Source organism: Carassius carassius, chromosome 12 (genome assembly GCF_963082965.1).
Source record: "Carassius carassius chromosome 12, fCarCar2.1, whole genome shotgun sequence".
NCBI classification, from domain to species: Eukaryota; Metazoa; Chordata; class Actinopteri; order Cypriniformes; family Cyprinidae; genus Carassius; species Carassius carassius.
In genome coordinates, this window is record NC_081766.1 from 19,007,064 (window position 1) to 19,028,864 (window position 21,801).

Genomic DNA, 21,801 nt, shown 5'->3' on the forward strand with positions numbered 1-21,801 from the left:
ACACACAGACAAAGGCTTTACAACATTTTGTTTAACACTTTCTATTCAATTTTTATTCACAGGATGTATTCTCTTGTACAAGGAGAAAGTTTAGGTCTAAATGCAGTCTTCTAGTGTCTGCAAAAGACAACTAGTATATAAATATGCGTTGCACTTAGAGATGCAGATGCAAACGGTGCTGCACGGATGCTTGGCCTGCGGTTTTAGCGTGCAAAGACAGTTTACTAGGGACGTTTCCGTAAACACACAGTGATATCAGACGGGCGTATAGCCACCGTTGCGCATGCGCACAGAGCAGCAGAACTGACATCGCGGGGCAGCACTGCAATATCCATCGATTCGGGACCGAGAATTATCCATCTGCATTCTCGTAAGACTGGTGCCACCTGTACATACTAATCCATACCAACTGTGTCACTGAAGCAACAATGTCCATGGGAAGTGACTTTGGGAACCCTTTACGGAAATTCAAACTTGTTTTTTTAGGGGAGCAAAGCGGTGAGTCTTTGGGTTTGCCACGTCTGGGTTTAGACGAATCCATTAACCTTTCAACACATGCATGAAGTGCATTAGTATGTTGTTAAGTCTTCGAGTCTATCTGCTTGTTTGTGGTGTTATTTCAAACGATATTATCTCTCCATCGATTCCTTGTCAAACAAGTCGGTTGTATATGTTTAATTTTTGATTAGTCATGAAAATGTATAGCAATAAAGCGTCATTACACTACTAAACACCCATCTGTGGATATAACGTGATATAATCCTTATTTCAACAACTGTTACGATTGTCACCTGCATTTTCCATTGGAAGCAGAAGGGCTGATAATATCATTGATCGCTGTTATTCTAGTGCTGTTTAAAACGCTCAAAACAAATGATATATATTAAATAATTAAATCTATATGTATGTCGCCGTGTTTGTGTATATCTTCCTGTAAACATCCACTGATTTAATGTCATGGAACAGAAAAGCGCAGAGGCTTTGCATTTCCCGTGTGTCTACTGGAGACACACCCAGGTTGGCAGTCAGTGTCTCTGGGATTCTTCAGCAAAGCAAAAATATAAACCTCATGCATCATTTCATGAGCACTCATAAGATCAGCCTATATAATATTACTAGGTATCGTGGTTTATTAATATAGCTGGATGATGGTTTTATCAGTGTCACTGTCACTGTCGGTGTATGTGAAGACGTAATCAGACGGGCATTTGAGATCATTTGAGATCTGTCATTTGATGACTGGACATCCAAATATTGAAAATAATAACACAGAACATGGTGTCACTGTAAAGTGCACGTGTTCTTGAGGTATTTTTTCCCCTTACATTTTCTAGCAATGCTTATAATTTCCTATATAAGTGGTTATAACTCCTAATACAGTGATTATGTATTTATCATTCACTGTTCGTATGGAGAAAATGGACAGGCAGTCAGACAGAGGGCTCTCTGTACTGTATAAAACAGCTTTAGTATGTGATAAGTGATAATAACAAATTGAGTCTAAAAGACTGGTACCATCTTATCGAAATCATAAATCATATGCAGCCTGAATATGATGATGGATATTACCACACCTGCTAGAAAAACATTTATTTTCCCTTTATTTTTTATGTCAGCTCCTGAAATCTGTCATCGTTTACTGACCCTCATGTTGTTCCAAACCTATCTTTCTTCTGTGGAACACAGACGTTACAAAGAACAACATCCACTCAGTCAACACTTATCTTTGTTCCTCATATAATTATAGTGAATCGTGACTGAAGATATGAAGACATGGAGGTTTGGAGCAACATGAGAGTAAATGATGACATAGTTTGTGTGGACTGTCCTGAGTGTCATCAGAAGACCACTTGTTATCTGCTGTCCATGGTCCTGAAGCTCACTGCTGGCCAGATTTGGTTGATCTTGTCTCAAGACATCAGCAGAACAACCAGTGAAGTCACAGAAGAATGGGGCCATTATTTCCTATCGTTCTGTGAGCTCCAGTATAACTATCAACATTGTGCCGCTTGATGATTATAGTATCTGGGCTCAGCCTGACAAACAGGCCTGGCCAGACTGACCTGAAAAAAGCAGTCCACTAGTGAATGAAAAATGCACTCTGGAATTTAGCTGTCACTGTGGCTCCATGCACTACTGCATTTTTCAAGTCATTTTCACCTTCGTCATAACTCTAAATGACGGTGAAGAAAAATATACTGTCATTTGAAGGACAGATATCGAGACTTGTGTCAGCATTAGTTGCAGTATGGTAGTGTAATTCAATTACTAAAAATACAGTGTGTGCTGTTGTTCAGGCCAAACAAGTTTTTAATCACTTCAGTGCATGTGATTCGTCAAAATCTGAACCTTCTCCTGTTTTTGTATGTTTGTTTTATAGTTGGGAAAACATCGCTGATAACAAGGTTCATGTATGACAGCTTTGACAACACTTATCAGGTATACTTTTGGTTCTTTCAGTGCAGACACCAAAGAGTTTTCCAGATAGGTCTGTGTTATTTTGTATCAAACTTTAAATCTTATTAACATTACAGGCAACTATTGGAATTGACTTTTTATCAAAAACCATGTATCTGGAGGACCGAACTGTAAGAAGCTCTGAAACTAATTATATTGAATTGTTATATTTAATATATAGAACTTTGGTGCAGTTATCAAAACCAATCATTATTTCTACATATATTTGTATTTGTATTTTTTACAGGTGAGGTTACAGCTATGGGACACCGCAGGGCAGGAGCGTTTTAGGAGTCTTATCCCAAGCTACATTAGAGACTCCACAGTGGCTGTGGTGGTGTATGATATTACAAGTGAGCCACATACACTTTAACCAATAAAATGATATACAGTATGTAGAAGCTACTGCTTTTGTGTCATCATTGTTGAAATAGGCATTTAACAAAACACACTGATGCTCTGATTAGACTGAGATTTTTGTCTTTTCTTCCTCCAGATGTCAATTCATTCCAGCTTACCTCCAAATGGATTGATGATGTCAGAACAGAGAGGGGAAGTGATGTCATTATCATGCTGGTGGGCAATAAAACAGATCTAGAGGAAAAGAGGTGGAGTCATGTATATTAACATTTAATACTTAGTACTAAATTCTTCATTTGTGTCACAATAGTATAATGTTTTTCATTTTTACATTTATTCAGTTTACTCAGAATTATTATTTAAATGTATTTAAAATTGTAATGCATTATGTTGGGATTTGCTCTGACAGGCAAATCACTATAGAGGAGGGCGAGCAGCGGGCCAAAGAGCTGAATGTGATGTTTATAGAGACTAGTGCAAAGACTGGCAGTAACGTTAAACAGGTAAATCTAAGAGTGCTACATTGTCCGCTCTGGAAAAAAAAAATGTCTGGTTTCATTTTCTTTTTGTTTGGTTTAACAGTTGTTTCGGAGAGTGGCTGCAGCTTTGCCCGGAATGGGGAGCTTAGATGATAACAACAAAGAAGGAAGTATCCTTTAATGCATGATATTTAAAGGTGTCAGTTTTGAGGAGGTCTCCCAGGTTAATGTGCAGACAAAATTACTTAACCAAAAAAGTACAGTATGTGAAGGTTGTTTAACATTGTGACTGTGTGGTGCTATCAACATTTTTGTTTAAGCATCCTCTCAACCAATCCTGTGAGAGGGGGCGGGGTTATCTGTTAGTGTGACCAATGGCAGATGGAGAGTGTTCAGAAAGTTATTTTTCTGTGCATGTTTCCGCTAGTGAAACAGAAATGATATAAGTCATCATAATGTCAAAACTGACCCACTTGATACTAGTTCCTGGTTTATTCGTGCATGATTTATAGCCACATATATCCTTTGTTTCATAGTTGACATCGTCAAGGCTTATTTTTCAAACTGTCTGGCGCCTTTCCCAAAAACCAGGGATTTTAAGCTGTAAATTTTTTTTTTCTGATTATGCTTTTTCACCCAAAATATGATTATGTCAGTAAAGATTTAATAATAAAAATGTAATAATAACAGTAATAGTCAACCATTAGTGGGAAACTGTGCTTAATAAGGCAACACTATTTCCTTGATTTCCTTAAATCACCCCTTTCCAGTGATCGACATTAAGCTGGACAAACAGCCAGACCCTCCGGCCACTGAGAGTGGGTGCTCCTGTTAGTAAAAAGTGGTTCGGACCTTCATTATCACCACATGCTTGTTCTGTTGCTTCCTATGGGTCCACGTCCAGTTGAACTTTATGATCGGATATAGGCTTTTTACATCTGAATGGGTCTTAAATTATATTCCTTAATCTACACTGTCTGTTTAATTGCCAAAATAATATCATAGGTAATTCAAAGCGACTAGCTAACAGATTCATATAAGACAGGAAGTGGCATGTGTACCATCTTCGGACAAAAAAAACATTCAGAGTGGATTATCGGTTGTTATGTTTTGTATTTTTGTACATTACAAAAAAGCACTAAATGATGCCTTCACAAAGAATGAGTTTAAGAGAGGCGACAAAGGAACTGTCTTTCATCCATAGCATGCATGTAAGACAACTTTTAGAATCTGTCATGTCTTTTGGTTTATACACATCGATAGTAATGAAATGAAGAAATCTGAATTAATGAAAACAAAAAGAAAAAAGAGAGAGGTCCTGTTCAAAGTCTTAGTGTGGGTCTGTGTATACAGTACTTCCTACATGTAAATCCAGTACCAGCCTCCACGAGAGGTGTGTGTACTAACCCGGCTAACCTTTAAAGTGCTGTGGCACTGTTGCAAAGAACCACTGGATTTTTTCTGCTAGCCTCATGTATACACTTAAGATCCGCCAGGCGGTACTGTATTGTATATAGTATTTAAATTATTGTGAACATCCATCATTTAGACGTGGTTTATGTTCACTTGTATAAATATTTACTTTTTTTCCTTTTAATACGACAAGGGCTTCACTTTTATTTTCTCAGTCTCACCTGTAGCCACACACTGGTAGTAAAGTATTACTTCTGATTTGGGCATTTTGCTATTGACTTATACTGTTTTACTCATCCACCGATTTCTTTTTTTTTTCTAAAAGAATACTATTATTCTTGTTAAATCCCTTTCTGATGTTTAACAGAACTATGTGGGTTGATTTTTATTTTTAATTGTTTAAATATAATTTAACCAACTAGAACTAATAAGAATGAGATACGCATCATTCAAAGCAATTTTGAGGTGAGCCTTAGGAAACAACAGATTTTCATTTCAAATACATGCACTTTCTTCTGGGTTCTGACTAGGAAATGTATAGTTCACCACATCCTAAAGTGATGAAACAGACAAATGATTGTTGTATCCTTCATATATCCTGTGTAGTAAAGCTCTCATAGTCTCCTGCACATCTTGAATGGATGTGTAGATTAAAATTCAAAATGCTAGTTGTAGGTGAACACTTCATCTGAGGGAATCCTAAAACATGAAGACCTTTTTTCAAACAGAACTGCCTGTCATCCGCTCACAATATTCTGGTTGTTGCAACAGTACGTTCAAGAAATGTGAGTTGTTTACGAATCTCTGGAAACATAGTATCTTTAATATTTATTGTATTTGTTTTTGGTTTATATTTTGAATTGTTTACATAAATGCACTGATTGTATAGAGATTCATTTAGGATATATTAGGTATTTATAATATATTAAATGTTATTGCGAGTTTCTTTCTGGTGCCAATAATTCTGTTAACTGAAACAAAAATGGACATGAGGAATAACTGTGATTGAATTGTTGGTACTAGGCTTGACTTCAGCTACTTAGATCATTTAAGGGGCCGCTGATATTAACTATTGGGGAGGGACTGAGGTTAATTAGTTTTGCATTGACAGGGCACAGAATATGCCATCTTTCACATTCACATTTCTCAAGCCTCCGTCTCGTTTGCTTTGTCATCTTTCACTTTTGTACACTAGTTGTGCCTTCTGTTATTGTGGCATCACAATGCAAAGCTTTCATTGTATGGCTACCTGAGAACAGATACGTTTTAAAACGGTGGTCGCTGATTGGTTCGACACACAACTGATGGATTTATGATACTGATCTGTGAGGAAAATGTATTCACACCATCTAGCCAATTCACAGCAGTTCAAGAAAAATTGCAGAACAGTCCCGTGCAAGCGGAAGGTTGTATGTAAAAACAGGAAGTTGGAGCTGATAGTGTGAGGAGATTGAATGTGTCAGATTTGTTGCCATAGGGTTTTGTAGAGCAGTGTAGTTGGCTCTTTATTTACTCTGTAAGGACATTTATGAGCATGACATCTGTCTGAAAAAAAATCAATAAAATCTCTTAATACCAAACTGTCTACTGCTACAATGCTGAGTGTGATATTGCTTTTATACAGCAATTTAAAAAACTAAAAATGTAAGTTTGTGTGTGTGTGTGTGTGTGTGTGTGTGTTTGTGTAAAAATGTGTACTTTTTCAACCAAGCAGAAAGTTCTAAGTTCTAATGATTTTCTGTTTTCAAAACTCCCTTTTTTTCTTTTTTTTTTTAGGATAAATGCAATGTTCAAGGATTCATTTAAAGTTGAAAGCAACAGGCCCTTTTCACAAGACAGTTGTTAACTTTGTAAATCTAGCAACATTTTTATTTTAATTCAAACCTACAACATTATACTTATAATATTATATATAATATTTTCAAATGTATAATATATTGTGATGCAGAGAGACTGGGGTTCCCCTTGGCATGGAAACTATAGTCCTCAGGAGAGACAGGTGACTGAAAGTATAGGCTCACATGATTGAGAAATCGTTTCTTGCCCAACTGTGGACTTTCCAAGCCATACTGCACAAATGAGCATTAAGGTGATCCAGCCTACAAGGTGCAAGTTAGTGTTTTAACTGTAAATAGAAATTCAGTGTCACCACTTATCACTGCAGTCATATGAATCAATGGCCCCTAGAGGCTCCAAGAACACAAGAGGCATTTATCCACCAGTCACAAAAAAGCCATGCCAATCACTGACAGCCATCACACCAAATAAAAGGAAACCATCTAGGAGATTACAGGTATCTGAAGTCCTCATCACCAGCAACTGTTGTAAGTACTATCATTTTTTGATAAAATAAAAAGGTTAAATCCAAATTCAAGAATTATTCAGACTAATTTCAGTCAAAGCTAAAGCTCAGCTTAATATTCATTGTTCTTGCTGTATTAAAAGTTTATTCATTAAAATGAAAATGACTATTTACATTATTTTAATGGATTGTAATTTAAGCTTCATAGTTAAATATGTAAATGCACAAAAATGGTACTATAGGCATGTTAATGTATTATATGTCCAGTTTAAAACGCAATATTATATTATCAATATTATCAATATTATTTAATATATTAAATAGGACCCCTTCTCTCAAAAAAGGATGTAGGCCTCTAATTTGTTTAAATTAATATATGAAGATATTTTTAGTGCTCTCAGAACACCAAAACCAGAATTTCAGTGGGAGTTCAGTGTGTGATCTATACGCAGGATTCTTGTGGAAGTATGTCTAGGGTGGAAGGTTACGGAGAATCTGACCTGCGCTCACAGCTACGAGCATGTAGGACTGAGATCGCCATGGCAATTCATGACCCCTTCCCACTGCTGTACGGGCTGGCGGATCACGACGTTATCTCGGAACAGATCCTGAGGGTGAACATTTTCATAAAAATGCTATTCCTCAGCATAACCACAAATATGCGGTGATCAGAGTTCATTCAATTCTTAAACTATTACCGATTAACACTTAAGGAGACTTTAGAGCGAAAGAAAAAGGATGGGATCCACAAAGCTGTCTACTCACTGCTCACTTTGATACTGGACCAGGATGCCACTGTCCTCCAGGGATTCTGGAGCAATCTCTGTAAAGAATACAATAAGGAGTGTTACCCAAAACTGGAAACCCTGTTTATGAACCTTCCCAAAGGTACAGTGCACAGGTCAAGCAGAAATAAGTGGTTTGGAGGATAATTACAGTTTAAGTGATGATAATTTGATTTGGTAGGGTTAAAGCAGGTGGCCAGACACGCAGGAAACCCCAGGCTTGAGCTGCAGGTCCACAGCCAGTCAAGCAGGAAGAGAGGGGTGGCCGAGAAACAAATGACATACCGAACACATCAGCACACCAAGAAAGCCTTAACCTCCAGCTCAGGTATGGACACTGGCACACACAGACACTTCTAGTCTTATAGTAAATTCCCAGTTAACAAAAACTTAACTTAACATTTTACTAACGTTCCCATTAAGTTATGAAAATGTTTCATCTGAATGTCCTCTGTACATTCAAAAAAAGTTTATTTCTTGGTTATGTAAACATTAAAGACAACACTGAAGGGATAGTTCACACAGAAAGACAAATTCTGTCATGATTTAAATGATGCATAATGTATTTATTAAAAAGACCACATAATCTATTAACATTAGTGGAACTGAATGTTTGTTGATAACTTTGCCAGAATGTTCTCAGCTGGGTTGGAGAAAAGAGGGGTGTTTTAAGCCAAGCATCACTTCTTTCCATGACCGTGTGATGTGATAGTCGAGTTGGGTGGTTTTTGTTCAGTTTAAATAATAGCCTAAGCCAAACAAAATTGCACATTATCAATTATTATGAAAACTGCTTATGTTTTACTACTTACAGGCCCATAACCTTACATTTCCAGAGCTTTCAGAAGCGAAAGTTGTCATAGTTGTGTTGAATGAAGACTATAACAAATATCATTTTTGCATTCCCATTTGATCCAAAAAATGTTTTCACAGTTTTCTTTAATTCAGTCATTTCTGTAACTTAATGCCAAGGTAATATATATAGATAGCTTTCAAAATCCACAGAGCATAAATCTGAGTGAACGCGTAAAAGTTTGTATGGCCATGACATGATGCTTATGTAAGTTGCAAACATGACAGTCCTGATAACTCAATGTCTTCACTGTTCCAGAAAGCAAAGGCAAGCCGATCAGAAAGACAGATGGTGCAGCACTTTCTCAGGTCTCAGTGGGAAACGGTAATCACATGTCTGTGCAAAGTGTGTCATTAGAAGACTATGTATTATAGAAGATGAATGAGGATGCAGATGAATAAATATGACTCCCAAAATGCAGGGGTCCAGGCTGTATCTACCTCAGTCCAGAGGGCCGTGACTGTGTCTGCCAGTGAGCATCCCACTGGCTGCGGGACAGTGGAGGGGATTCTGATCCAGCAGGTCATTGAGTCTGGTGAGCTCAGCACACTAATAGGGTGTTGACAGACTGTGATGACAGCCTTTACTTAGCTAATGTTTTAGCCCTTAGTGTGTTTTGATAGTGTAACCTTGCAGTGTAAACACTTTGGCAGTTCACTTTGGAAGCGCAGATGTCTCAAGCTGCTCTCTCCCGCAGGAGGTGCCAAAAAATGCATCAAGGTTGGAGGAGAATTCTACTCTTCTGGCAAACTGGATGAGACAACTGGAGACAACAAGGCACAGACTGCGCAAAACTATTCTCACCAGCAGGGAGAGCCAAGCGCCAGAATCATGAATGTAGGTGATCAAGATTTGTTCAACTCATGGAAAATTACAGACATTGAAGATAAAGAAAAACCTGCTTAAAAAATATTCTATAGGCAAAAGCTGTAATGATGTTAACCGGGTACAGTAGTTAAATCACATTAATGGTGCGTATGTTCAGGTAGAGCATAATGATGATGAATGTGCTGTATGTAAAGACGGTGGAGAGCTCATCTGCTGTGACGGATGTCCCCGTGCTTTCCATCTCAACTGCCTGGTGCCACCCCTCACTTCCATACCAAGGTACAGATCAGTCATGTGACTCACAGGCCGCTGACCCTACAAACCTAGAGCTGACTGCGCTCATTGTTAGTCTACAGCTGTGTCAAGTCGTTGTTGAGAAACTGCATAGTAGAATACAAAATATCTAAAATATGAGGCCATGTACACTAAATCCATTAGTTAATTAGCATATATAATTTGAGTAAAATATTAAATGTAAATAGAAAAAGAAAAACATACAATTTTACATTTCACAGATTTTAGTATCTGATTAGTTACATAAAAACTCTACTGTCTAAATTATTAACAGATCCTTAAAATATTAAATAAAATCTGTAAATATTATTAATGTGTCTGTAATTTTAAGGTTGACATAACATTATTCAATAAATATATTGTTATTGATAGTATATATATTTTTAACAAAATGCATTTAAAAAACAATTAAGAAATCATATAAATATTATATATATATATATATATATATATATATATATTTTTTTTTTCCCTAAATAACTATTAATTCTGTTTATTTTTTATTTGTTTTATTTTTTTACACCAGTGTCTGTTTTTTTTTAAAGTTTATAAACAAGTAATTTTGTCATAATTATAGCAGAAATAAATAGGTATATGGGGGCTGGGAGTATTGGATGATGGGGAGGCCTTCAGGTCAAAAAGTTTGAGGACCACTGCCCTTCATGAATCTCTCACTAATCTAAAAAATGTGTTTGCCTTCAGTGGTACATGGCGTTGTCAGCTATGCAACAGAGCCAAAGACAGGACATACACCCCCTTGCAGGTAAAGCACTTGCAATAATTTCCTGTAGCTAAATTGAAATTGGTCGCACTTATATGTACAGTATGAACTCTGAGGACCAGTGATGGCAGATTATTAGTAGCCATGACAGTTGCAAAGTCTCTGCTTTTATTTTTAGCCAGCAGTTCACCTTCCAGTGACAGAGACAGGCTCCAGCTCTGCTGTGGACTTCTCCTTCTTCTCGTCTCTGTCCTCCACTTCACTCTCCACAGTCACAGAAGGCAAAAGCGCTCAGCCCATGGGCCTCCAGGTAACACGTCCATGTGACTCAGTGAGAGACACAGTGACTGAGTGCATGTGAACACCAAGGATGATAACCTTAACAATAAATAATAATTGTTGGAATAACTTTCAGAAGGATTTTTATACAGTTGATGAACAGCTAATCAAAATCAGAATCCACCTGACATTGAACAGCTCAAGCACTTAGAGCAAGTAGATGATATTCCTGCTGCATGCTTAAAAAATATACATTAACATCCTTTGGTGGGAATGAAATATAGTTGTTATAGTTATCTTTATGGTTATTGTTCTTGGTCCGAAAACACTTCTGTGAGAATAACAACCTCCACGCCACAAATATAAGACACAGAAAAACAGTGTCACTGGAATTACTTTGTTTTTTCCAGCTGATGAATCATGAATGAAAGAGCCAATCAGAATCCGCACAACTTTATAGAGCTCAAGCCTTTAAAGCAGCAGATGACAAAACTGCAGCACACGAAACAAAAAGTTATTGTGCATTGGTGTGGATGCCTATACAGTTATCATTATAGTTTTTGGTGTGAACAGGCCTTTACTATTATACACTCTAATGTCATTTCAGGCTTTTAAATCCTCTATATGTTTATGGCAGGACTGTGGTAATTTTCAGGTATTTTTATATTTAATCTCTGTCAGTCTTCAGATGGTGAAATGTTTGGGATGAGGATGGCTTGTGGAATTTGTCACCTCACCCGTGGAGAGCTGATCACCTGCCCGCAGTGCCTGCAGAGTTATCATGCCCTCTGCAACTTCTCAAAGTACTGCTGTTATTGTACTGTTATTTATAACAGAATCACAGTGAGCTCTATCGTGCTTTGAATCTCAATCACTCCATCTCTCTCTTCCCCTATTTGTCTCTTCAGTGGAAAGACAAGATGTAGGAATTGCTCCAGGTCTTGGGGCCCTGAAAGTGAAACATCATCGAGGAGTCTTCAGGTAATCCGAATACACTAAAACAACCCTTTTGGGCCAGCTGACTGCACAGATGTTATTAGTCTGGTTTATTCACCCACAGGTGAGTCAACACATGACTGATCAGGGCTTAATGCCATCAGAGCAGCTGCTCAACAGAGATGAAATGGACTCTATAATGGGGGAGGTGAGGTCATGTTTATCAGTTATATAAAAAACAATTATTAAATGCAAATGTGAGCTATGGAAACTGTATATGCATGAAGCCCCAGATAAGATACCTAACAGTATATTGATCTTGAATGCAGAGCTCTATAGATGGGATCCTGCAGTGGGCTTTCCACAACATTTCACGTCCTCTTTCTGAGTCTCAAGGCTATTTCCAGTGATTCACTGAGTCCAGTGGTTCATCTCTGCTGTGCCCAAACATCAAATCTCAGTATAAGTTTCCTCCTCAGTGTTAGTTGGACTTATGTAAATAATAGAACATGATTCAATAATGTGAAGAAAATCAATGTATTTGATTGCCAATTTCACAGGTTATTTTTTTATCATTAGATATTTTGATTTATCAATAGGGTGTTGCTACTACAGGTTTTCTACCAATTATTGTTTTATTTCAAACTTATATTTGTGAAAAAGTACAATATATACAATACAAAATGAATTAAGATAACTTCACCCAGAAGCTTATGTTCGCCTAATTGATTTATTGTCCCTTTCACATTAAAATGTATTAAATACTATAAAAATGTAAGTATATGTATAGCATTGGTACAGTGTTTTTTTTAGACCATAGACACCGTATTGATTTTTATAGAGATTAAACAAGGCTGTGAGGGAGAATTGAGGCCCACATATTTAAAATCAAAGAACTAACTGGTTTGACATCATTTTTTAACTAAATCAGGCCAAAACAGAGTTTGCTCGGAGTTGGTTTTGGGAGTTCAGTACAGCAAAACGTTCTGGAAAAGTTCACTCATGTAATTTGTAAAGCATCACAACCATCAAACCTGTTTAATGTAGTTTTTGTCTACTGGGAGTCTTTTAGAAAGATGTTTCGACAGCTTAACAATTGGCATATCGTTAAACAACAGTACAATACACTGAACACACAATGTACTTCTGTCCCTCACAGACTTGATCTCATTCATGTCAAAAATGGATTAAAGCACTCCTCTGACTAAGATCTATAGAGGTCTGATATCCAATGAAACTCAGATTTTTATGTGGACTTATTGTTCTGTAATGTCAACATGCATGTGATAACCTCCAGATATGAAACAATGACTCAAGAATAGATGAATGGATTTCTATTTCTTCCTTTCAAACATGGAAAATGTGCTCCCATTTTTATTAAAGACCCATGCATTCTTCTATATTCACTTTCTTCTGTATGTGTAAGTGTGTGTGTGTGTGTGTGTGTGTGTGTGTGTGTGTGTGTGTGTGTGTGTGTGTGTGTGTGTGTGTGTGTGTGTGTGTGTGTGTGTGTGTGTGTGTGTTTCTAAGTGCCCCTATGTGGGCCTTCTGTGCTTTTCTGAGAATGCTTTTGACACATCTCTTGGAATGCATGGTCCAGAGCCAACGCTGTCAGTTTTCCTTTTTGGCCTCCTCAGAGAAAAAAGAGAGTGGAAAGAGAGAGGGGAAGAGAAAAGGAGAGAAAGGGAGCACTTGGAATGTTAATGAGAACCATGTGGGACTCCTGGAAATGTGCTGTTGCTAATGTCAAAGCATAATGAATGTCAACAAAGAGCAAAGCTTCTCATTTGCTTTCGTAAAGCTTTGTACAAAAACAGTGAAGTGATCCGTGCAGTGGGAATTTATCAGAAGTCTCAGTTCATCTATGTTTTCTTCTAGCTCAAATGTGTCTTTAAAGTGTGTGAATGCTCCCTGTCAGGCAGATGGTGTTGTGACAGGCCAGAGGCCAGACGTTGTTGGAATTTTGCGGGGTTGCTATAGGGGCCCAACAAATAAGGAGCGGGGAATGTATTACAATGGACCTTAAATCTCAGTAGAGCATGAAGGAAAATGTTTTTATATGAGAAGACATTTGGCAATGCAGACAGCATGCATCAATGAGACAGGTTCTGTTTTATCTCCCGCAATGCCAAGACACTTCATGTTCATGATGTGTTAGTCTAAGTGTTCAGGCTAGCTTTTATATATCAAATACATTCTATATTCTTTATGTCCTATCATTGATTTGTAAAGTCTGAAGCTGGTGCCAATGTTCTGCCTAAAAGCAATACAGTTGGTATATGAAGGAAATAAATTTCATATGATATATGAGGTATGATATTTCTTAGCTTCCATTCTGATTTAAAGCTGAAGTGCATGTGTACATTTCTCAGTGTTAGAAAATCTTATTCTAGAGTCAACGACTGTATAAATAAATAAAAATTTGTGGCTCTATCACTGTGAAAACTGTGTTGTATGTGCATCCATGAACAGCTTGACACACAGCAGCATTGATCCAACCAATGGTGTGAGTTTGGGGCCAGACTATCTGTTTGTTCAACAATAAAAGACTGGTGGAGTGTCCAGGAAACAAGTTTGAAAACAGTCCTTGGCCGCACCTGAATATGCAAATTTCCCTACTATAGTATCCATAAAACAGTAGGTGAAATGCACCAGAATGACCGACTATTCTGAAGTACACAACCAATGTACAGTTTACTATCCCATGGGCCCACAGGAAAGGAGTTCTGAATGACAGTGAAGCAGCACAACTGACATTGTACATCACATGACAATATGACAAACGTAGTATGTCCAGATTGTATCATACTACACACTTTCATACAATATAGAATGTACTTTTTTAATGGTTTAATTAACATAAAAGGTCTTTTTTTTAAAAAAAGACTGCTTACAGTTCTCGGATGAGTGATCCTTATCCTTCAAATCCTGGAACATTGCTCAGACTTGCCCAGAGGAATTAACCGTGTTCGACTATGCACTTTTGTTACACTTCTGCAAATCCACATTGTTCATTTACCTGACCTACAAATTCTTATTATCCTTCAGTAACCCTCAAACTGTCGGTCTTATTGGCATCCCCATCCAAATGTCTGAGTGTGAAAATGAATCATTGATTGGGAGCAGTGATGGGATGCAATGGATGGTGGTTTTTTCCTTTATCGCTGGCTCCATAAATTAAGTTTCAAGTCTTTTCCATAATGCTGAAACAGTTTCCTTGATGCATGCATACATTTCAAGACATGTCCTTTCAGTTTTTTGTCTATTTGAAAAGAAGACATGACTTCAGACCTCAAAAAGAGGTCTCATTCTCAAAGATTGCTCAAGCTTCTATGATTCACCAGTTATGGCTTGTACCCAGGGCCCTTTCCATTCATAATTACTGCAATACAGCATATTGCACAGTCCTGCAAATCTATTCCAGCTGGAAAGATAATTATTGGCAGAATAAAGGCACAGCAGCATGGAAAACCAGAGCTACCCTTAATAAAAGCATAGAATCTCTGCTCTTGGACCTGCATTTACTGGAACGACTCCTTAAATAATGTCCAGTAGTTCACCTTTTTTAAATGTGCTTGAAACCCCACGACCAGACTGCATGTTGGAATAAGAAAGTGAAGATTAGCAATGCATAACATTAATCCCAGTGTGAGCTGGCTTCTATCTCATCTCTGACAAATCTTGCGCAAACCAGCACAGAGGAATGTGAACAGATCTATAAAAGGTTAGGAGATAATATGTATTCTGCATACCTTCAAATGAATGATACCACAATTATGCAAAAACAAACTGTGCTTTATCAGGAAGCACATGCTTGTCATTTCTCCACATACTTGTCATGTGTTTGTTTGAGATAAGCTCTGAGTTAGTGCTCTATATTCTTTATTTAACTGTCTTTTAATCGCTATGACTTGGATTTGGCACACTTCTAATAGACTGATTTACAGTTTTATATGTCAGCATCTCGGCATGTTTTGTTTGTTTAGTTCAACAGAATAATTTGACACTGTATTCATGTGGTCATTTTTGAAAGGAACAGCTGTTCTTTTTCAAAGTTGATGTTTTGTTACCCTTCTCCTCCTCGCCCGGATGCGCTCTGTGAGTTTCCTGTGATATGCTGTTGGTCATGCCCTTCACATTCCTCCCATAATTCCCACGCTTTAGCTCACACAAATACTCAAAACACATACTTATGCCAGGCTTTGCGAAACATTTGCATTGTCCTTTGACTGATTTGATTGTGCTGATGTTTTAAACAGTTCCTATTGTTGTAAAGAGGATGTTACTGTGTAAGTCAGGGGAACTGTGGATAAAACAAAGCACAATGATATAATGAAGAATGAAAGAATATAGCTCACACAAATTTTAAGTCCTATTTACTCAATTTCATGTCATTCTAAACTTGTTTCTCCCAAAACTAAAGGGTAATAGAGAAGAATGTATCAACAATGAATAAATACTATACCAACAGTATTCAAATATTCATCTGTGTGTTTCACAACCTTCAAAGAACCTTGAGTAAAGGAGATGACCTGTTGCAAAAGCAGCACAGATTGACAAAGAACTCATATTGTAACATTGTGAGGGTGCCTTGCAGGTTTTTCTTCTTAAGTTGATGTGTTGTATCAGGCCTATTTCCTAAGATTTCTTCTGTTACAGGACGAATGCCTCTGGTTTTTACTTCCATGTAGGCTAACCTCTCTTATATAATGGCAGACTGAAGTCAATATCAGCCAGCATGAAATGCCTGTATTTGTGCCTCTTACTCACTGAAGTGTAAAAGGACACAGAGAACTAGGCTGGCTACATGTTAACAGAGCCTTTGCTCACATAACTTCACCCAGCTGAACAGCATCTCCCCAATGGAAAAAAATCTGGGTGAATTCTCAAACAAATGTTTTGGCAACAAATCAGACCGCAATTACACAATACAAGCTGGATCCAGATAATTAATAGAAACCCTTCTAATAAACTATATTTAGCTGAGTTGTGGATCAGATTGATTGCATTAATGTTCTGTAGGGAAAACTACATTATCAAAGTATATGTTTGTGTTTCCCACACATCAGCATATGTTGAGTTTAAAAGAACTTGTATTCAAGGACATTCTTCCACAATGGTAAAAATAGTCTGCTTGTGTGCCTTCTACACAATAGACTCTTTCAATTTGACAAAACACTATTTTAAGGTCACTCAGCTGAAAGCCTCTCAGCAATAAAGACGCTAATGTGTATTTTTGTGGTGTTTTATATTATTCAGTACAAAACAGCTGAGTTAAGACACCACTACTTTAAGTGGTTTCTGACATGACCTTCCGAGGCACACAGCTGCTTTATTTGTCCACACCTGCATTATCTTATCAGTGTGCAAGCACCATTAAAGATAACAAGATGATTCATTGTGCTAAACACTACAAGGACCTCGCCTGTTAACAATGGACAACTTTCACTGGAAAACTTTGTGGAGCATGAATTTAACATAGCTCATGTGATGCCAAGGAGTTTATAAAACCATGTTAAAAATATTAATGAAAAAATGTAAAAACCTATAACTGATTCTTATCTTTTGAATGGGAGTCTATGTGTTTGGGATCAGTAAGATGATTTTGAATGAAAAAAAAAAAACTTATTCAGCAAGGATGCATTAAATTGACCAAAAGTGACAACAAAGACTTTTATAATGTTATAAACAAATGTATTAAAATAAATACTGTTGTTTTAAACTTTGCATTCATCAAATAATTCTGAATAATAGGCCTATATATCATAATCTGCACAAAATATAATATAATGTTATGTTATGTCATGTTATGTATATAATACTTTTTTAGTCAAGTAAACTTCAGGGTTACTAGTAAATCTTTTTTTTTCAACCAAACACAATTTTTTTTTTTTTTTACAGTGTATTTGACGAATACGTAAATTGTGCACACAATTTATAAACTGAGTGAACGCAATAGTAAATCAAGAAACGCTATAGTATGCATGAAAACTGCGTGCACGTTTTAGTACATTGAGGGAACGAATTAGTAAATCATGAACACGATTTAGCCTTATATTTTTTCCTGTGTGTCGTGTGTGGGCTCCGTATAGTTGTGTAACATTTTTTTTTTATTTTTTATAATTGTGTAAAATTTTGTAAAATGTGTGCTGTAAGAGTTCAGAAACTTTTTAAGGTCTATATATATATATATATATCACCTTGATGGGCAAAACCACTGAGTGTGAGCTATGTGCTGGATCAGCAGGAGTGGGGGCAGCTATTTGCTCAGGGGCACAGGGTCGGTTAAAGCAGGGACCCACAAAATAATTGGCATTCTCCTGGTCCAGTGGAAAACTATTTAGGGGATCTGCTCCATGCATTTGTAATTGTGTTTTATTGCTTGTCACTTCTCATGTCATGCATTGTCAGTTATTTGATTACATTTGCAATTGCAAGTACCCATTGGATTTTATGGAACAATTTAAAATTCTCAAGAAAAACCAGAGTATGGACATATGTGTGGAATGAACATCTGTTTGGCTGCTCATTCCAGGTTTACAGCTTGACAACGAGTCATGAGAAGAATTTGAACAAAAGACACCAGAGGTGAGAAATGTTGTAGATTGGGCTGATTATGTCTAATGACACTTTGATAGAGGGTGCTAATGATCCCATTCACACAAAGACATACATACCAGTTGTGGTGATTATACAGTGTCTTTGTTTAAAACTATTTTCATTAGCAGACCTGAAACAATGACAATATTGTGTTTAAAATGTTAGTTAATCAGTATTAGCTATCATTTATAATTAAATAATTAAAAGTTGTATAAAAGCAGTATCACACAATCATGCCTCCATGTTACTTTAGTTACTTCTCTATAAATCCCAAGATGTCATTGCTATTTCTGTTATGAAATTTTGTAATTAATAATGGAGACTGATGGAGGCTTGTAGCTAGACATCTTTTTAACTAGTAAGCAAGTAAGAGTAGTAGTACAGGTAAGCAGACTTATATTGTTTTTATATAAAGGTAGTTTTAAATATTACACCCTAACCCAAACACTATCAGAAAACTGAATTTAATTATTTTTTTTACTTTAGCTATTTTTTTAATGGTTTAGTAGATACAAACATGCACACACAGACACACACACACACACACACACTGATTTTCTGATTATATAAGTAAGCACATGTCATATATATGTCTGTAGATTTTAGTTTTTATATCAGGTTAATAATATTATCCATATCCTAACCCAACCCTTAAACCTAACCCTCACAGAAATCTGGGCATGCACATTATTAGATTTAAATATAATCAATATTTGCATGAGTTAGGCATTTGTAGCTATGAGGAAACATAAAATGTTCCTGTTGATGTGTTTAAATAGAGCCTATTAATAAACTATTTTTAAACAGTGTATTCCGGTTTGTTTTCTTTAAAGACATTTTATATTTATGCTGATATCAAAAGCTTGTCTTAATAGAGTTTTGTTCTAGAAAAAGTGGCCTGGAGCTGAGGACGTTTGTAAACAACTTAGCTCATTGTAAGCTGTCTCAGTGGCTCATGCTTCAATCACATCTTAAATCACAAATATGCCATAAAAAAATGCCAGGCCATTTGTGGCATATAAAGGCAGAATTGTGATGAGAATAGAGTATCCTCTCTAGTCCCCCATACCAAGAGCCTGCTTTGCACAACCCCAAACAACCACATCTGATCCCTGTTGTGCTGGGTTTAATTCTCTCTGTATTTTTCTCCTTTTAGTTTTCTACTGTTTTAAGTCTTGTGATTCTTCTAAAAAGCCCACACGGCAGTTTATAACTCCAAGGTTTAAGATTTAAGGGTGGAGGTTGAAAGAATGGAGATATTCCAGTTTGGCTTCCAAAGGGGTTTTTGGATAAAAACAAAGCAGGATGGCTATTAGTGCGGGGTTTATGGGGGAAGATTACACTACTAAGTGGTGCTTTGATGTCTTCCAGTTTGTTTCCTCGAATGATTTTGAGGAAGACTCAAATTTTCATAGATTTGTATAGACTTGCCAGTGACTGCTTCCTTCATTCACACCTGCAATCAAGTAGTTACACGTCCAACACATGCCTGTTTCCCATTGACTCACTGTCTGAGACTTAGTTGGAAATACCCTGCTATCAGTCAAATCAAGAGGCGAATGTGTATGAAGGATTGTTCAATATCATAACATAAAAGCAAATAAAGTTGTCCTCACGCTCTTTGCCTTTTGCCATTCCGTTGGAAATCTGCTGCTTGATCTCAGCCTAATCAGTCCAGCTCAACTGATTAAACATTCCTTCCAGTTCACTCCCTTCCACCGTTTCCCATTTATTATGGCTTTAGTTGTGAAGAATCTGAGGATTCATAGGCAACCACAGGGCAACTAAGAAAAGTTACCACCCTGTCTGCCATAGCAGGGTGTTACCTCCCTGTTTCCTGTTGGTTACTTGTTTTAGACTATTGAAATAAACTAGGAGATATATACACTATCCCATTTTGTGACAAGTTTTTTTTTGGGGGGGGGGGGTGTAGTCTCCATCTGCTTATACACAACAGTCAAAAGTTGTAAATAATTAAGATTTTTTTGTTTGTTTTCTAAGTCTCTTATGCTCAGCAGGTTTATTTGACTGAAATACAGTAAAACTACTATTGTGAAATATGACAATTCAAAATAACTGTTTTCTTTTTAAATAGGCTGTGTTTAACTGATGTGATGGCAAAGCGGAATTTTCAGTACAAAGAATAGAAAGAACAGTATACTAAGACCAAAGGCATCAAAAAATAAAAATGTGTATGCTGTGAAATAAAAGTGTAGTAAGTTAGCAACATAAAACTTAAAACTCGTTTAGTACTTGAAAATATGCTTAAATACACAAAGTTTGATCTTCTAGCTCTAGTAAATTGTATTCCTATCTTGTGTCAACACGTTTACATACCTATTAGATTGGGTCACACCTTTTGACACCTTTTCTCTTTTAATGTGACATCACTTCCCAACCTCTCTGTAGTAAAACAAGGCTTTATAGGCGGCTGGATATATGAAAATAAAACACCTAACCATAAGAAAATTCTAACAAAAGGTTTCTCAGCTGTTTTTGTAGTATTAGGTGTCCTTAATAACATACTAAAAGTTTACCAAAGTTTGACCACTAGAAAGGTGTAATTTTCAAGATGGTGTCCAAGATGGGCAGGGAGCCCTTAAAATATCCTAACTCCATTATTTTACTAAGTCAAGTAATCTAAGGCCCTGTCCACACGGACACGGGTATTTTTATAACCGTGACTTTTTTTACGCGGTTCGGCCTTTCGTCCACACGAAAACGCAGTTTCAGGGCACCGAAACCGAACATTTTTGAAAACTACAGCCAGGGTGAGCATTTTCAGAAACGCCGGTTGCAGTATTGTTGTGTGGACAGTATAACCGGGGTTTTTGCCTTGCGACGCCAGAGTGTGTGCCGTTATCCGCTGTGTTTGACGTCAGACTGTGCTCGACGTCAGACTGTGCTCCGCTGACTGCTTCTGATTGGCCAAGGTGACTTTACAATTTGGGTTATATCGCAGCCTGCTGGTGTGGCATGCTCTTGACAGCGCTTGATAGCATGTTTTTGCGTTTTCATATGGACGAGATTTTTTTTTAAACGCAGAAGGAAAAACTCCAGTTATAAAAATACCCGTGTCCGTGTGGACTAGGCCTAAGTGTCTAACCCCATGTTTTCTGGGTCTATGAATCCATTGGACTTGTCTAAATTGCACTGACATGACATACTTATGGAATACATTATTTTGTGAGAATACTGTAAGGTTTTATCATTGTTTGGGGTGAAACAGAGATGTAAACAATTTAGCCTATGTCATGTAACTCCTACTCAGTACCAGTTTTTTTTTTTGCTAAAACACAGACTTTACATTCAATGTAAAAGTTATTGCACCAAAAGTAACTTAAATTGGAGTTGTATAACTTTGATCATAACTTATCATAAACAACCCTGTATTAGCCTGAACAGAGGCCTGTGTGTGAAACCTCTAAAATGGTCTCTCATTTAAATTTTAATAAGGTAATACGTAATGCATCCTCTATAGATGTTTTGGAGTA

The 21,801-nt window shown here is 37.0% G+C and overlaps 2 protein-coding genes across 3 annotated transcripts; both read left to right on the forward strand.

The window, feature by feature from the left end:
• Positions 1-246: 246 nt before the first annotated feature.
• On the forward strand, positions 247-5,655 carry rab6bb (RAB6B, member RAS oncogene family b). The gene is made up of 8 exons (XM_059563806.1): positions 247-498; positions 2,381-2,439; positions 2,535-2,588; positions 2,705-2,810; positions 2,954-3,065; positions 3,227-3,320; positions 3,400-3,466; positions 4,067-5,655. The coding sequence occupies exons 1-8, from the start codon at positions 429-431 to the stop codon at positions 4,129-4,131; spliced, it is 627 nt and encodes a 208-aa protein (XP_059419789.1). The 5' UTR covers positions 247-428; the 3' UTR covers positions 4,132-5,655.
• Positions 5,656-7,407: 1,752 nt separating this feature from the next.
• aire (autoimmune regulator) lies at positions 7,408-12,169 on the forward strand. 2 transcript variants are annotated; one of them, XR_009437218.1, is made up of 13 exons: positions 7,408-7,625; positions 7,725-7,899; positions 7,978-8,124; positions 8,908-8,973; positions 9,071-9,184; positions 9,347-9,486; positions 9,635-9,756; positions 10,474-10,534; positions 10,671-10,802; positions 11,453-11,574; positions 11,680-11,752; positions 11,837-11,915; positions 12,037-12,105. XR_009437218.1 is itself a non-coding variant. In XM_059563805.1 (13 exons), the coding sequence occupies exons 1-13, from the start codon at positions 7,479-7,481 to the stop codon at positions 12,115-12,117; spliced, it is 1,464 nt and encodes a 487-aa protein (XP_059419788.1). In that variant the 5' UTR covers positions 7,408-7,478; the 3' UTR covers positions 12,118-12,169. The 2 variants fall into 2 exon arrangements, 1 of the variants encoding a protein (XP_059419788.1); XM_059563805.1 differs by having other exon boundaries at positions 11,832-11,915; positions 12,037-12,169.
• The last annotated feature ends 9,632 nt before the right edge of the window (positions 12,170-21,801 follow it).